Source organism: Manacus candei, unplaced genomic scaffold (genome assembly GCF_025592945.1).
Source record: "Manacus candei isolate 608988 ecotype Guabito, Panama unplaced genomic scaffold, ASM2559294v1 h1tg000023l, whole genome shotgun sequence".
NCBI classification, from domain to species: Eukaryota; Metazoa; Chordata; class Aves; order Passeriformes; family Pipridae; genus Manacus; species Manacus candei.
Window position 1 is genome coordinate 14,928,775 of NW_026138071.1, and position 17,697 is coordinate 14,946,471.

Sequence of the window (17,697 nt, forward strand, 5' to 3'; positions counted from 1 at the left end):
ATATGAATGTGGAAAGTGATGTGACTGGATGAAGTGTCAATATAGCTTTCATTGTCAAATGTGAGGATAACACTTGATCTTTCTAGATGGTTAATGACTGAAATCTTATCATATAATTCTTGTCAAAGTCATACCAGCAATTATGGAACAGTTTCCCTTTAAATAATGGTGCAGGAGGCTGAGTGAGTGTGAACATGATTATGATAAATCATTTCAGGGAGAGTGGAAAATGTTGTGCTGTATATAATGCTGGCATTTTAATGTAGCTTTCTTATTTGTGCAATATATATCACCTAAGAGAATTAGAAGTCAGCAAAAGCTTTGACATTGCCAATTTACAGGCTCCATGACTAAGTTAATAGATAAATGAACAGACTAATGAAGCCAGCGATAACAAAAAAACTGATTTCAGATTTTTGTCATTAATTGTCATTAAAATCATGTTTGATTTGGACTGCTAGATAGAAGAAGGCCCAGAACCAACCTGTTTTGTTTAACCCCTGAGTTGAACAGGGTGGCAAGTTAGTTGTGGTGTCCTTGATAAGGAATACTTCAGAAGGGAACAGCAGCAGTTTTTCCTACTGTGGAACTGTTGCAGAGTGTGAAACACACTTTGACTTCCACTGGCAGTAAGAGTCTTCATACACAGGTTAGCATAAAAAATGCAATTCTGATAGCCTTTTTTGTGGACTGTGCTGACAAGATAGATTCTTGTTTTTCATCCCTTATGAAACTCTGAAGAGGCTAGCTGTATACTGTTGCACAAGAAAACGTAGGAAAACTAACAGCTTTTAGAAGGTACAGCTGAATATGATAAAATCATATGTTGTATATTCAGTTGTATGGATGTAAGTTCTTTATGAATATTGCATATTTAGTCAATAAATAAAATATGTAAGTCATAAGGCAGACTGTAATATTATTAGAGAATATATATTAGAGAATATATATTATATATTCTCTGCAATGCGTGGGTAGGAATATTGTGCTGAGAAGGCAGAAAGAAGTGAATACATCATAGGGTTAATAATGTAAAGTTCGAAAAATTGAAGCCTGACCCCAGGCTATTAAACAGAGTGAGTGATACAGAAGGATAGTAATAATATTGAAACTGTGAACAAAGGAGAGATTTTGACTTTTCTGGCCATCATCTGAAGGGTTGCTAATACCTGATCGGAAGTGGATTTAGCAATGTCTTCTATTTTAAATATGAGGATTTTTCTTCCAAATTCTTATTTTCTCTTTGTGATCTCTTTCTTTTTCTGTTTCCCTTTGTCTGTTTGCTTTTTCTACAAATCCTTCTTTTCCCACACAGCAATCACAAAAGAAGAAAAGCATTTAGTCCTATTGCATTTAGCCTTATATTTAACCTTTCTACTAGGAGAGCTTTCATATTTCAAATGACTATTGTCTTTCAACCATATGTAAAGAGTGAAAGATAGGGGCTTTGAAGGAAGAAGAAAAAATGATTTTCCAGAGCAGCAATCTGCTTTTCAGATTTTAACACGGCTTGTTGGTTTTTTGGTTGGTTTTTTTTTTTTTTTCTCCTTTCTGTAAGAGCAGCATTGACTAATAGAAGGGGTGTACTCAAGGGATGCACAAAGGACTGAGTCTGGGTTGAAGATGTTTACCTGGCCATGAAATTTAGAAGCAGAATGTGATTTCAAGGCTCTGATCTTGCCTAAAGGTCTGTTGTTGGAAAATGCCTATTTAGCTTTTTACAACCATTGTATTTCAATTGTCAGTCTCCTGAAAGCAGTATTTCCTAAGGTGAGTATCACCATTTTGTAGATATAAAGCCTTTAATGATGATGGAAGGATTGAGTCATCTGTCTACAGCAATCTTAACCAAACCTTAGTTTATAGAGTAACTGTAAAAAAGATACTGGAGTAGGTGAATCTGGAGGTGAAATGTATGAACCTGAAAAAAAGGACCAATAATCATTATTTGGATATAGAGATGCAGTAGCAATCTAGGCCTCACAGTGCTGTGTACTGTATTAAGCATATAAGAAAAGGCAGTCACTAGCTTAAAGTGCTGATTAAATGAGACATATATTGGGAGCAGAAAAAGAGAGGTGACTTGTCTGTTGTCTCTTTCATCAAGTAACGATACAGCATAATAGGAAATTATGATGGTTTCTATGTCAATTCTAGAGTTTCATGCTTTAGGTTGACATTAAGAAGCATAAAAGTAGAATTATAAAAGCTATTCTTGGCTAAGAAGATCACCATCAAGTTTTTTGCAAGAGACAGAGCTACAAATTTTTCACAGATGTACTGCAGGGACCACCAGGTTCTGTGAAGCTGAGTTCACATCTGCGTGCCACAGCAAGTGGGTGGCACAGGAGGAAGAAGTAACAAGTACCAGCAGTGTAGTGCTCAACTTTGTAGAAAGTAGAAACTACTTGATTTGGAGAGCAAGAACTGTGGTCAGGAAATACATAGGTGAAAAAACTGAGTAGGGGAGAGAGAACCAGGTAGGCCAAATGCTTTGTGAGGTTGTAGGATATGAAACTAAGAAGGAAGGACTGTTTTTAGGGAGAACAACAACTGTCTGAAAAAGTAAGGCAGAGTAGGAGAGAAACCAAGCATGGAAAAATTTGTGGCTTTGGTTTTTTCTTTTGTGACCAGGAGTATCTGGGAGAGCTAGTTGATGTGTAGAAGGAAAAAAAAAAAATCTATGAGAAAACTTTATTCTAACTGCTTGATGTTTAAAGTCTTTTTGTATGATTATTCTAAGGAATAGCAGGTTTGCTTTTTATCTGTCCTGTAGAAAAAGGAGTCTAGTGTTTGAGACTGAAGCTACTTAATGCAAAATGCTGGGGCTTAAAATGCAAAACCTGCTGTTGCTATTGCTTTGACTCCCTTTGCTGTTACACCATCCCTGGCAGCTCAGAGGGAAGCAGAAGAGTGGCAACTGGAAGGGTCATGGCAGGAACAGCTGTGGCTGCAGCAGCTATGGGATTTCAGCCAATAGGGCTTTTCCCTTGCTAGGCTAGGTCCATCATATACACAGATCTACCTTGCCAGCTGGAAATTCATTGTCCTATTTAATTTAGAATTTTTGGTATTTTTTTTGAGACTGGGAACAATAAGATGTGTGAGAGTTTGTGAAGGGATAGGAGGGAGTGTGCATGGTCATGTAGTGTAATTTTTTAGTTTTAATATGTTAAGATACCTCAAACTCAAGCTTTCTCTTTATGACCAGTTACAATCAGTGATGCAATATCAAGGATGCTTTTATGATGTCACTATAGATTTCTGCCTCACAAATTAACAATATAATTGATTGGCATTTTTACTGTCCAGTGTACTTGAGACAGTGTTGCTCATGTGAGATTGCAATATAATGTAATGTAATATATTCAATGAGGAAGAGATGTCTGAGAGCTTTTATATACCTTCTTTATTCTTAAATTGAGTAGCAGCTTACCTGCTTGTTCACTGCTGTCAGCCTGATGTAATGTCTGGGAAAAAATTCTTGGTGCTTACCTGTAAATTTCACTTGTTCCTGTGTCTCTGTGACTTAAAAAGAAAGGCAAGGATGGACAGTGCTCTAATAGATATGGTACAGACCTCAGAACGCAACCTTATTCCTGGCTTTGCTTTGTAGCAAAACATAGACTTTTAAAAGCCTTTTTCTTCTCACTAGTTTGTGAGAATTATTTCAATAATAATTATTAATCTCTCTTGAGACTTTCAAACTAAAGATGCTACTAAATGCCAAGTACTGTTGTTACAGTGATGTAATTCTCTTTCACTCTCTTTCCTAATTAACTTTCTTCACATAAAACAGTTGAAGCAGGATTAGAGCAGAAGAGTTGAGTACTTTAAAAGCAACAACTCACCAGAGCAAGAAAGTGTTCTGAGGGAGCCAAGGAACGATATGGCAGAATTGTTAACAAAAACATGTAGTTATTCTTTAAACTGATTAGCTGCTGCTACTCTACAACATAATTTTTTCCCTGTGCCTTTGACAGAGTGCAAAAATGTTCCTTAGGTTTGGAAGGTAGTATCACTCATGGGTGATTGAGATTATGCACATTTCAAGATGTACAAATGTATTAGGCAGAAGAAATGTAAGCCTTAGTAAAGATATTTGCTGTTCTGACACTTCTCTTTTCCTGTTTTTATTAAATACTTTACCCTGGAATTGAAAATGAAGCGCTTATGTAAAAACTTTCCCCTAGTAGAATAATATTTCATGTTTTAAAAAAAAAATCTGATTAAAAATTTTTCAACCCCCCTTTTTTCCTATCTCCTGTCTTTTTGTACTGTGCATATTAAAGTTCAAAGGATATTGAGAAAGGCTAAGTAGGTAACTTACAGAAGGATGTGAGAGTCATAGGAAGAAAAGTCTTTCTTTTTCTGAATCTACGCACTTTTCTAAGTGAGGCTCCAGCTTTTTGGTTTATGATTAGTGTTAAGTTAGACTCCCTTTCATGTCTAGAGTGCTTTAATTCATAAACAAATTGACCTATCAAGGAATGGTTTTGTTTTGTGTATGTAATTTTATTTTCCCTCCTTTTTAAAAACTATGTGAGCATGAATAAAATGAATTGCTAGCCTCAGACTATTTAACAAAATATCAATCCTTTTGATTGTGATTATTCAATATTTATAAAAATTTTGTATCATTAGCAAACGTGAATTCTTTCTGTCAGATATTGTAAATTTGTCTGTTTGCTTTATCTTGAGATAACTGCAAAAGGAGAAGATTGTCATTAAAGATTCAGGCTGCAACTTGGTAGGTGCTCCGAACCATCGTTCTGGCAAAGGGAAGGTTGCTGTTGCAATGATAGCTCGTTTCTGCTTTATCCAGTGGAGCAAGAGCTTATTTCTCTTCAGAGTTTGTCAAAAAGTACTTTGAAAACCAAAGGCTTCTTTGCTTCCAGAGCCTAAAAGCATTGACATGAAGTACGATATAAAGCTGGAGCTCTAGCAAGAGCTGACATGGAGCTCCTGAGCTAACAAATCCTTGACATTTCTGTTACACAAGCAGTGTTTATTTTGCATATCCCAGGAAAGAAGTAGGCATACATACCTGTATATTATTCATATGCTACAGAACTGCTTCTTATATATATATATGCTTGTCTTTCACTAAAAAGGTTACAAAGAGAAAATGTTGCTCTTAAGCACATTTCTGTACAAGATGAGCATGTATTACAAGAAAAAAAGTATTAACTTCATGTGCTATTCATAAAGTGTTATTAAGTTCCTTTGTTGGATAGTTCATAGCTGAGATTGTTGAAATCAGCTATGGAGCAGTGTCAATAGGAGAGACTTAGGATGAGAATAGGACCACGATGGCTTTATAAAAATTAAAAAAAAAGTGTTAGAAGAAAGAAGGGAGAAATACGTTGATGCGATATGATTGTTTTGCTTTGTGCTCACCCTTCTCTCACAGTTATATTCAAGAATCTATCTTTATTCCAACATCTACAGAAGGAAAGCCAGAGCTGACTGAGAAGCAGCCTAAGATAAAAGCGAATTTCAAGGTTATTCCCTTTGCAAATAATATTGCAGATTAACTCGGCATATATCACAGCTTGTTTAAAAGGTAGTAAAAATGGTATGTATTCAGTCAAATCTGTGTCTACCTTTATTACTTCTACTGTGTTTCGGATAACTGGAAAATGCTACGCTTTTAGTTGAGAGAAAGTGGTCGAACATTGCACTTTGTACTAAATGGAATTCAAATAAGAACACAGGTTTGCTAGGGTGCAGTGAATAGCAGGTAATAAAAGATACAATAGTTAGTTCTTCAGATTGAAAAAATCCAACACACACACAAAAAAAAAACCAGAGAGAAAAACTCTATTTTGAATTACTGTTGTAGAAAATTGTATGTCTAGGCCCCATGGTTATTGAAGACTGCTAAAATGCTAGGAACAAATAAAATGGCCCAACAGATCTTTTTCATTAATTAACTGTTAACCACATGTTGTGCATATTTCTGAACTGCAGAGAGTCTGTGTCCAATGTGAGTGATAAATTCCTCACCAGCCTGTCTTTTTTTTTTTAAATAATAAATTATAAAATATAGAGAAGTCTTTGCATTAAATATAATTCATTCCATTAAATAAATAAGCAGTGAAGTAGAAAGGGGAGGCATGTGTACCGGACTTGTCCTTCACTAGATTTCCTGTCTCTACTTATTCAAAATATCTTTTCTTTCCTTGTCTTCCCTGTGGAAACAGCTAAATGTCTTTTGTTTTGTGGGAAGTCAGATTGAGTGACTAAAAGTTAGGGTCCTCAGCCTCTGGCCTGATGGGAGACTAACCTTGCCAGTGGAATGGGGAGGAGAATCCAGGGATAAAAAAAGATAAAACCTGAGGTTTGAAATAAGAACAGTTTAATAATTGAAATAAAATATAACATCAATTGTAGTGAAAGGGAAGAACAACAAGAAAAAGAAAAAGAAATAAAACCTAAGAAAGGCATTTGATGGCCAATACAACTGCTCACTGACAGCTGACCGTGGCCCAGCCTGTCCCCAACTAGTGATTGGCCCCTCCTGGTCAACTACCCCCAGTTTATATACTGAGCATGACATTCTAGGGTATGGAATATCCCTTTGACAAGGTCAGCAGTCTTGGCTGTACTCCCTCACGGCTTTTTGTGCAACTCCTCACTGGCAGAGTATGGGAACTTGTCAAGTCTTTGACTTAGGGTAAATGATACTTAGCAACAACCAAAACATTGCTGTGCTGTCAACATTATTCTCATACTAAATCCAAACCACAGCACTATACCAGCTACTAGGAAGAAAATGAACTCTATCCCAGCCAAAACTGGGATAATGTCATACTGGTGTATGAGTCATTGAACTGTAAACTGAGAAAAGAATTTGGCAAGATACATAGAAAGATGTTGTAAAGTATGGTTTCCATTCTTGCCCTCCAGAGAAGATGAGAATATGATAGAACATCATACTGTTATTTTCTCCATCAATTTCTTTCTCTGTCACATGTCTTTGGGAAGCAACAGGAAAAAGGCAGGGCAGAACAAGCATTTGTGTTCCCCATACGTTGGTTTGTTAGGGGGCATTTTGAGGCAAATGTGTGCTCACATATGTAATGTATATTGTGGATAATCACAAAGATGAAGGAAAGATTGTAGTTAGGACTAAGACTTAGCAATGGCATTACAGAGTAATTTGAGTTTAACTTGTAATTCTACTGAATTAGTTTTGAAGAGCACACAGAATTTAATAATGTTGGCGTTTTCCTCCAAGACAGATCAACACAGGTAATTCTGAAACATGAAGGAAGTCTGGAATGCAGCAATGTGGAGATTGGTTTTTGTCTGACTGTATTCTTGGGATGAGAGGAATGAGAGTACCAGGTTGATTGATACACCTATGGATTATTCATTTTTCTGTTTGATTATAAACAAGCCTCGGAAGATGTTTTGATCTACCTCTTTCTTCCTTTTCTTCTTATCAGCTTTTTTTTACTACTTCCTTTACCAACTCTGTTTTTTACATTAAAACACAAAAAACCTTGATAATACCTTCAAGATCTAAGTAATTTTTATTTTTGTAATGCTAAATAACTAAACTCTTGCTCTGTGAAATTAGCTGCTTTTCAAAATGTCAAGTGATTGTGTAATTTCTAGCTGCAATTTTGCAGAAAAATAACATGCATTAATGGAAAACATTTTGCACCAAGTAATGTCTCTTAATATTATGCTAGACACATGTCACAAATCTAAAGAAATGATTTTGTGTTAGCGTAATGGTGGTCATAAAAGAAAAGAATTGAAAAGCAAACATATAAAAGGCAACAAGCCAACACTTCTGGAAGTAAGGAAAGTAAAGAAGGCAGTTTTATTTAAAAAGTGCTCATTTTCTAATTTTCAAACAAATAGTTGAATAAGCCAGCATTCATTAAAGTGCTGTCAGCTAATAATGTATTTCTCTACTGAAGTGGAACTGTAATGACTGAGGGCTAATTAAAAAAAAAAAAAAAGGCACAAAACCTCCTTGCCTTAAAACCATGCAATTGAAAATGTCACTGGAAATCTGGCAAGCTAAGGGCTGTTGGTTACTCCTCTCTAAATATTGTACAAAATGAAATTGCAGTTATGTAACAACAAACTGCACCAGCTGCTGCATATGAGACCTTCAGAACATCTGTGTTGGGCATTGCTCCATCTCAAGATGGATGGATTCCTGCCTGCCAGACAAAACTGGCAAGAAAGTTGTGAATCGTCCTGATTATGGTAATCAAGAGACATTTTAGTCTTCCTTGGAGGAACAGGTTTAGGTTTTCTTGTATATTGTTAAAATGTGATACTGTGTACATTTTCTCTATTCAGTGAGAAATCTTATCATTGTTTATCATTAGGAACTTTGTGGTTCTTTCTTTGCTGAAAAATTTAATTGAAAGTAACTGAAAATAAATGCTGGTTACTGTTGTATAGTGGCAGTGATGCTTAATCTCCACTGACAACAGATACAGTCTCCACATTTTCCTATTCTCATTCACAGTCACAACTTGAAAGAAAACAATGAAGGTCTGTGTGTTGCTCTGCAGCAAGATGGGGTCTGTGTTGTATATGCATTTAAATGAATAGCTGTGTTTATTTTAATTTAGTTTGGTTATGGTCCTTATGTACTTAGTTGTTGGTATAAACAAAAATATTTACACTACAGTTTGTGTGTGTTTTTATATTCCCGATTGTTTCAGCTGTCACTGGTACCTATGTAACTTCTTCTTCAGGCAATGTAAAGAAGCTTAATTGTGAACTGAACTTATTTGGCATTTTCAGCTGAAAAAAACCCTTCTCAGAGGGTATATGGCAATTGTGTTTGTCGTTTGTGCTACATGTCCTGGAAATGAAGTAGTTTTATTTTATACCAAAGAGATACTGTTGACATGTTGCAGTAGAATTCTTACCAAATAATAGTTTGAGATGTAGCAAAATTTCACCAGAGAATGAAATGCAGATCCAAGCATTAAGAATGCGGTTATTTTCTCCTGTATCAAAAATTATTTTTCTTTTATAAAATAATAGTGAAACATTTCTGGAAAATGGGAAGACCTTTTTAGATGTCTTTTAAGAATAGTAGTTTTTTCAGGACTAGTTTTGACATTATGTATTTAATTTTTATTATTAATAAAAATTGAATAAAATATGAATAAAATAGAATAAAATATGAATAAAATATTTTATTATGATGCTTTGAAGATATAAAATTTAATAGTATTGTCAGATGTAAAAACAGCTGCAATTGTTTGAGATCACAGTGTTCCATAAATGTGCACTAGCAAGCCCATCAGCTGAGACGCAGTAACTGACCTTGTTAACACCTGTAATATGTTAAAAGCATTCATGTAATTAGTTACTTCAGTTGAGAAGCCAATAACAAAATGCTAAGGGTTGATAATGAATATGTTAGAGGCAGGACTATCTTATGTGCAGTGATTTGCTTCAGAAGTGAATGTAGAGCAGTGCTGACTGCATGATATTTGTACTCATTGTCTTGTATATTAGCAGAAAACATAATAGGAGCACTTCTCATTTGTGTAGGTAAGAATGGCATTACTTGTCTTTCCTGGCTTTTTTTTAGTTAACCATAATTTCTAGATTAAAGAGAGCAATTAGTTTAAAAACCAATAATAAAAAAAGAGAGAGAAGTATATTACCTCAGAAGACGAACTGTTTGTACACTTAAGTCATGGATGGGTAGCATTTTGTATGTTTTGTGCCATGGTGTTATCTTTAATTTTTGGGGTTTTTTTAGAGTGTTCATATTTTGGAGCGGAAGGCGTCTTCGGGAAGCACAGACCCTTCTTTAAGCAAGCAGTTCCTTGAAAGCGATCATCTCTCTCTATCCAAGGTAAGCAAAAGCATTGGATGTAATCTGGGTGATGAGCTTCCCTCTGGAGTTACAAAGCAACTTGACTAACAGCTTTGGGATACTGTTTTGTATGATTCTACATATATTGTGAGTCTGCCCTGGAGCCTTTTGTTCCATAACTGAGGTGTCAGAGGAGACTAATCTTTAGCAGTTATTATATTAACAAAATCAAGGATTTTTTTTTTTTTTTTTACTTGTGGATGGCCCCCAGGAACAAATTTTACAACCTCAGAGTATGGGGCTAGAAGGAACTTTGATGATCTTTGTGGGTTCCTCCTGACTCAGGATATTTCATGATTCTATGACTGTGAGAAATTTTCCAGTCCTGTCCTCTTACTATGGTAGAGCAAATCACTTCCAAGTCTAAAATTGCTGCTAATCAACGATTATATTAGTTTTAAAAATATGTCCTAATGACATTCATTGTGGGTAGTTTGAAATTTCAAATCTCTTGTTGAGACCATCTTTCCTGAGGCAGAGAGAAAGAGAACTGCAGGAATGACACCACCGGTTCCTGAAAGATGGAGCCTTCTGTGTGATGTTTTGAAGTCAACTTCTTCCTGGGAAAATTCCTCAGTTTTGGAATAAGTGATTCCAAACAAGTCTAATTTCACATAAAGGCGGCTTCATTTTAATATACTTCATATGCAGAAGCAAGATTATTACTGAAAAGGATGCTGTGATATTTGTGGAATATTTGGTGGAAAAGAAAAATCTGAAATTAAATGTCTGTCAGTTCTGAAACAGAACTGGTAAAACAACTTCAAAATGAAATACTGTATTTGTCCAGGGAAAATGAAATGGTTTATTCTTTTTTATTTGGAAAACAAATATTCTGCAGTCAAAAAGACTAGGTTCATAAAGCTCTTGGTGGTGGCTCCCTTAATCCCCATATGTGGGGCATATGCAGACCCAGGGACGGAAAGTTGTGATTGTGTTCCCCCAGTCCTGCTGCTTTGCACAGGCTGTTTCTCAAGTAATATGTAAGGTATCACTGAAGTCCTAAAGTACTGATTGCCATTGGATGAGGATTCTTCAACATATTGCTTTCACTCTGTTTTTTCCCCATTTCTGGCTGCTCTTTCATGATGTCCCTTATATTGGGCATATTTCATCACACCGAACCTGTGGGATAAGGCACAGTTAGGATTGTTAGAATGGTTTTAAGAACAGCTTGTAGCACTGATGTGGCAGAAGACAAGTATCCACACTGCACTAAGTAATTGTTCATTTTATCCTTCTGTAGCAGGCCTTTTGTTTAAATGAATAGCTATATGAGATTGTGTGGTCTCTAGCTGAGAACTAATCAATACTGATGTTATCTAGTAGATAAAAGACTTATGCCTGCATCTGATCATCTAAAAGAGAAATCAATATGATGAAGAATCAGTTGGCAGAGTCCCAGAGAAGACTCTCTGCTCACCCCAGGGGACTTAGAAATTTGTTCCCCTCAAGTACCAAGTACTTCTTTCTATGGAAAAAGTAATGTATATGTGATTCTCTCTATAGAATGGAAATAGAATATCCAAGCAAATATAGGGAAGTAAAAAAAGTGGGGTTTGAGTATGGCATTTGCAGACAATGAGATAATTAAAGTTTATAGTTATGCAGGGAAAACTAAACTGAATAAGGATTTCTGTTACAATTTACTGCAGTGCACATTGTCATAGAGCTTTTCACCCTTCTCAGAATACCAAGACTTTACTGAAAATTGTAGATTTGAAATTTGCTGTTACCTTTGAATTTTCATAATAGTAATGTCAGTGTTATCAGAGCTGTGTAATTAACTTGGAGGTGTTATGAAAGACTGACAGCGCTCGGCTTTGAACAGTTTTGTGGGAAATGGAGAGACATTTGTTTTTCCCTTTAAATGTTTGATGCTATATGACCTCTTTCCTTTCTTGATAACTTTTTATAACATTGCTGGGAGTTGTGACAGATAAGCTGAGAAAATGCAAGTTTAGAAGTTTGTAGTGTATAATTAGTAAAATAGAGTCTGAGTAGGCAGGCAATAAGAGATTTTTAAACTGGTGCAGAATTCTGTTGAAGCAAGAGGGTAGAAATAAAGGCATGACTTAGATTTTTTTTCTCTTTAAAAATATTGTTCTTTACGGTTCACTGTAAGTCTGGCTTCAGTTGCACCAGTCACCAAGCATAAGAAACGGTACGTACAAGAAATATGCTTTAATTGGCTCCCTGAAAGGCATACAGCTGGTTGTGTCTGAAATTATACTGCTCCTATGTTTTTCTCTAGAGAGAAAATTAGTTAACTTTCCTATAAATTTCTTGTAATACAGTGAAAATGAATGCAGGAAAATAAAAAAAATCCTTTTGCAGATTTCTGAAGGCACAATTAGCCTATGAAACTCTGTCATAAAATGTCTTTGAAGATGATGGCTAGCTACATTCAAAATCAACAATAAAGCAACTTCTTCTGTTAGCTTTTCTGATTTGGAGGAAAAAGTAGGGTATGCAGAATCAATGCAACTTTTACTTTAAAGATCAGAAAATTTAAAATTTTTTATGATCAAGAAATACCACGAAGACCACTGTTAATATATACCTTATCTGGTAAGAGTTAGACTTCCAAAAGTGTTCATGTTTAGTAGTTTTAAATGAGATACAACTAGACATAATATAGTGACTGTGTAGTTTTGTACCTAAATTTTAAAAGCCTAGCTTTCCTACTCTGTCTCGCATTGGAGAATTTGTGCTACTTGAAAGTGCAGTTTTTCACCATGTGTTAATCAAAGTGTCTTCATATTTTTCACCAGGAACCTGACAGCTGGGAAATCATAGAGGGTCTGAAAATAGGCCAGACCAATGTCCAGAAGCCAGACAAACATGAAGGTTTCATGCTGAAAAAGAGAAAATGGCCATTAAAAGGTTGGCACAAGGTAAATGTCTCATAAACCAGTCAGAAGGTTATTACCTAATTTTATGAGTTGGGACTTCTTTGTCTAGAGGAAATTAGGATGTCAAATAAATACCCAGGATTTTGGTGAGTGACTTTTTCTTTCACCTATGTATAGAGTTAGTTTGCAGACACAGCTCATGGCTTTTAAGTCACAGTGCCTGCTGCCTGCTGTTGTATTCAAAATCCAGATGGAATTTGTAAATAACACAACAAATGCCTTGTGTTTTAAGAGGTTTGTTCTTTGCCATATATTATAAAAAAGTGTAACTGTGTACTCTAAGATTGCGTTGAAGTACACTGAAGTACACAATATCTACATTGAAGAACACAGCAGAGGAGAGCTGAGGGGTTTTCCATGGACCCAAGATGTTCATACAGGAGAGCATTCCCCTTCAGGTCTGCTGACTGAACATATTTGTTCAGCTTTGTCCCTGAATTTTGTTTGTCTTCTTGATTGGAATCTTCATTGTGGGCATGCAGTGGGAATATGGATTTTTACCATAAAATGTCTCTATTTAAAAAAACCAAAACACCCCAAAACTCACACCTAAGTCTACTAGTTCTGTTGAATTAATTTGGACACATATCTTCATGCATGATTCCACCTTTTGTTAACCTTAAACCTGGTGTTCATAAAATTTTTTGTCTGTATTTCATACCATAATAATTGCATTTCCCCTCCTTTTTAGGCAACAAGATATGTGGTATTAATGCTCAACCATCTTTTTTCACCTGAGGCTACTTGAGGCAGGATAATTTTCTGAGACAGAATACATTTTACACCAAAAGATAGTGAAATCATTTGGTATACATGGTGTTTTTCTGGGAAGAATTAATTTATTTATTTTTTTTTACTGAACACTGTTGGACTTATGTCTGAGTCCAATGCAGTCCACACTGGTATAAATTACAGGTTTTTTCTGCATATTGCACTAAATTAAACATATGCCTACCACAATTTTTTGTGCATGCTTATCTACGTTAGATGTTTTGGCTTTGTTTTTCTTAATTAGAGTTTGTAGTTTCAGCAACCAAATACATAAGCACCACCTGAATTTAGTCTAGAGATATTAAAGGATTTCAAACTATGTTTCAAGCTGAAACACTGAAAGAACAGAAAAGGATAGCCTATAGAAAAACCCCAAAACATGACAAAGCAGACCATTCCTCCACCCCCAACGACCCTTCCACTCTCAAAAAAAAATCCAAACAATTAATAGATACATAAGAATTTATAGAATAAACCACTGCTCCCACTCCTTTAAAACACATTATGTTAATATGTTGTTTCTTGACTAAGTGTCTGTTTTGGTAAGGAACTAATTTATAGGAGAGCAAGAGCAGTCCAACTTTCACAGTTCTATAAAGAAGATCACTACTGATGATCTGGATGACTTTAGAGCAGTTACTTGTGTAAATAATTTTTAGTGTGATTAAGAACTTCAAATTTTAGCATCCCCCTCTACTTCGCCTTACATTTCACCTTAGGAACTGAGCTTAGGTTTTGAAGCTGTGGGTTTCCTAGTAATTTTATTTGTTTTTCAACTGCTGCCCAAATATCCTGGAGTTTCCATAACAATACTGTGTGCTAAGAATCCAGTGAAGGAATTTCAGAGACAGTAATTGTAGCATGTGCTCTGTTAGTGTTCTGATAGTAAAGCCATAGATAGCATAACAAAGTAATAGATAGCATCCTTTGTCTCTTGAACATGGCATGTCATATTCTGACATTTTTGAATGTGCTTTAGTAGCATACCAGCTATAATGTGTGCAACTTGGCAAACATCACTTTCTGAAGTGCATTGTGCTTGGAATGAAATGATGATGAAAGATCATTTTCTTTTGTGTGTGCAGCTTAGAGAGACAGAACAATATGAAATTAACATCATATGCTTGTGAAGTTCATTAATGACCATACCTAGGTAAAAAGAAAAGAACCAAAAAAGTTCCTGTTGTTTTGACATCTTATTCAATGAGTTATGTCTCCAGGAAAGCACTGTTTTCTTGCCCTGCATGAGATTTTGGTACCATCTGTTGTGTAACAGACATAATTTCTAGAACCATCTTCAGGGGAGATTTTCTGCCATCTAACTCGGACCCTGCTCATAGTGTTAATTTAACAGGTTTATGTCATGAAACCATTTTCCTTCCCTTCCATGTCAAACAGCTTTGAGAATCAAGGATAGTATTTTGCTAGGTTCTGGCTTTTTAACATAGATTAGTGCTTTAGCTTACACTTTAAAAATAGGAATTAGTTGCGCTTACTTTGCATGTTTTGAAAGCTAGTGATGATAGACACAAGTTAGCAAATCTCATTTCAAGTCTAGGTGTCCTGCTAGCCTGTGTCTTTATGCTGTGTGCCAAAGTCTACATTAACTTGACTGTAATGCAACTTGAATGATCTGGTACAGACAAGCTAAGGCAACTTTTGTTGTGTGAATAGGGGATTCTGCTCTCTGCTGAAACTAAGAACCACTCAGCAAAATAAAGATGTAGCTGTAGCACAGATAGGCAACATTAGGTTAGGTACCATTAGTCCTGGTAACCATGTCAGTGAAGATATAGGAGCTCACACTGTATCATTGACTAACACCCAAAAAATGGGCTCTCCTGTGACCTGGGTCTGTTGCTGGGAATGCTGTAATATTTGCAATAGTACTAATTCCTGCATTACCTAGATTACCACTGGAAAAGGTATCATCAGCATGAATTATAATCTCATTTTTGCTTCACTGTATGGATGTCTGCCATAATGCACAAAGTTTTGGATGGTCTGCCTTTTCAGATGTAGATCTTACACTAGGAAAAACTTTTCAGTTTGTGGATAGGGGAAGGTAGGTTGTTAATTTGAAATGTGACCACCTTTTGTGGGAAGAAAAACAGGAAGAAAATGAAGAAACAGACATACTTCTCTTGTCCTACAATGTCTTTCTTATAGAGTTTATTGAATTGGCTGGAAAATTGGAAAAAAAATACCCTTCATTATTGAAGTTTGCTAAGATCAACCTAGAATATAATGTTGAAAAAAGAGAATCTAGTTTTTCTTGCTTAGAAGATAATTGTCAAAAAACAAGCAAGAGAATTATTCAATACTGTATTTATACTCTCCTTCCAACCCCCAAGCAGTTTCTTAATTGCTACAGGGTAATCCTTTTCCAGATGAATTGTTGTACATAGTTTAAATTGCATCTGCTCATTAAGAAAGAATGTTGTTTCTTTCTTTCTTTCTTTCTTTTTCTTTCAGAGGTTTTTTGTCCTGGATAATGGAATGTTGAAGTATTCAAAGTCACCAATAGATGTAAGTAAAGTTGAAGAGCATTTTAAAACTTATATTGGAATTCAACTTGCCAGGATCTCATACTCACTCTAGGTGTATTTATGACAGTACACACATGAAAGTTGTTGATGGATTCAAAGATAGATAATATATATATATATAGAGAGATATGCAAAGCATGTAAAATTCTGGTTGAGTTATGCCTCAAGACTTCTACCTTTTTTTACTTCTATGGAAAGAAAAACTATATCACTTAAAGTAGTTTCTTTAATGAAGTGCTTGAGAGATTAACCTGTGTATATTTCTTTCCCAATTTTTATGTCAGTCAAAGCTGATTATTCTGAGGCACAATAGGATAGGACAGAGTGGATAGGAGAGAGAATTGATTACAATGTAAAAGTTAACATTAAATTAGTTAGATCTGATACCAATAACTATCAAGCAGTTGCAGCAGGGTGCCAAATACTGTCTAATATTCTGTTTCTTACTTACCTGTACCTGTGTACTCTTGTGAACCAACACACTTAAACTTTGAAGCTGGCTTTGCATTGAGCATTTCTTCTGAGATACTTTCTTCTGACTATAAATATAGTGTTCAGTCTGAGTTCAGCTTTTTTTTTAGTAAGGCTTTGTGTTAAAATGTTTATCGAATGGGAAACCATTTCATCACCAGATATTCTTCTGTTAAATACGGTGAAGTGCATGATACTTTCAAATTCTTACCCTAATTTTTTTTGATTTTTTAGATACAGAAAGGAAAAGTCCATGGGAGCATTGATGTTGGTTTATCAGTCATGTCTATAAAAAAAAAGGCTCGTAGAATAGATCTTGACACAGAAGAACACATCTATCACCTGAAGGTAAAAAGTTCAAAAATGTACTATTTTTTCATCCCTAGTAGAATATAAATAAATGAAATTGTAAAAGATTGTGCAGAAAAGTAGTATTTTGCATGCTTTGTTGACAGTAAATTTTTTTCCAGGTGAAGTCACAGGATTCATTTGATGCATGGGTTTCAAAATTACGCCACCACCGGTTGTACCGTCAGAACGAGATTGTGAGGTCTCCACGAGATGCCAGCTTTCATATATTCCCTTCAGCATCTACTACAGAGTCTTCACCAGCTGCTAATGTGTCAGATGGAAAGGTGTGTAGTGTTCTGTTGTTGAAAACTCGTGGCTTGCTCGTGCGGAGTTTCAGTGGGCTCTTCTTATAATGCTGTTAGAACAGGAGCTTCCACTGTGGGGACCTAGGGCCAGCAAAAAGCTGTCAGTGTGTGCTGCTGAAATACCATCTAATTCAACCTTACTGCAGCCTTCATTAATGGGCTGCTGTAGAGATCTTGCAAAGAATTCACCATCTGTACAGTTTGCACTTGCCTTTGTCATCAGATAGAGACCTGTCTCTTTGCTGATTGATAATGTTCTTCTTCTTAAGCAACAGCTTTTCTGACCAGTGGTTAGCAAACACAGTTCACTTGTGAGGTTCTTGGTTTGGTTCTCCTATTCAGAAAAATCTGCGTCTTGGGGAACTCTAAACCAAATCACAGATGTCACTGAAAACACAATGCTTATTTTGATTTCTGTTCTGGAATAGTGTGGTGATTACACTGACAAAGCAGCATAGCAG

The 17,697-nt window shown here is 35.7% G+C and overlaps 1 protein-coding gene across 7 annotated transcripts in view; it reads left to right on the forward strand.

The window, feature by feature from the left end:
* OSBPL6 (oxysterol binding protein like 6) overlaps positions 1-17,697 on the forward strand; it is a 97,175-nt gene that overhangs the window by 44,912 nt on the left and 34,566 nt on the right. For all 7 annotated transcript variants that reach the window (XM_051787829.1, XM_051787831.1, XM_051787830.1 and 4 more), the window contains 5 exons: positions 9,758-9,853; positions 12,649-12,771; positions 16,036-16,089; positions 16,815-16,928; positions 17,051-17,215. In XM_051787829.1, coding sequence (XP_051643789.1) covers positions 9,758-9,853; positions 12,649-12,771; positions 16,036-16,089; positions 16,815-16,928; positions 17,051-17,215 — 552 coding nt within the window. The remainder of the gene's footprint in view (positions 1-9,757; positions 9,854-12,648; positions 12,772-16,035; positions 16,090-16,814; positions 16,929-17,050; positions 17,216-17,697) is intronic.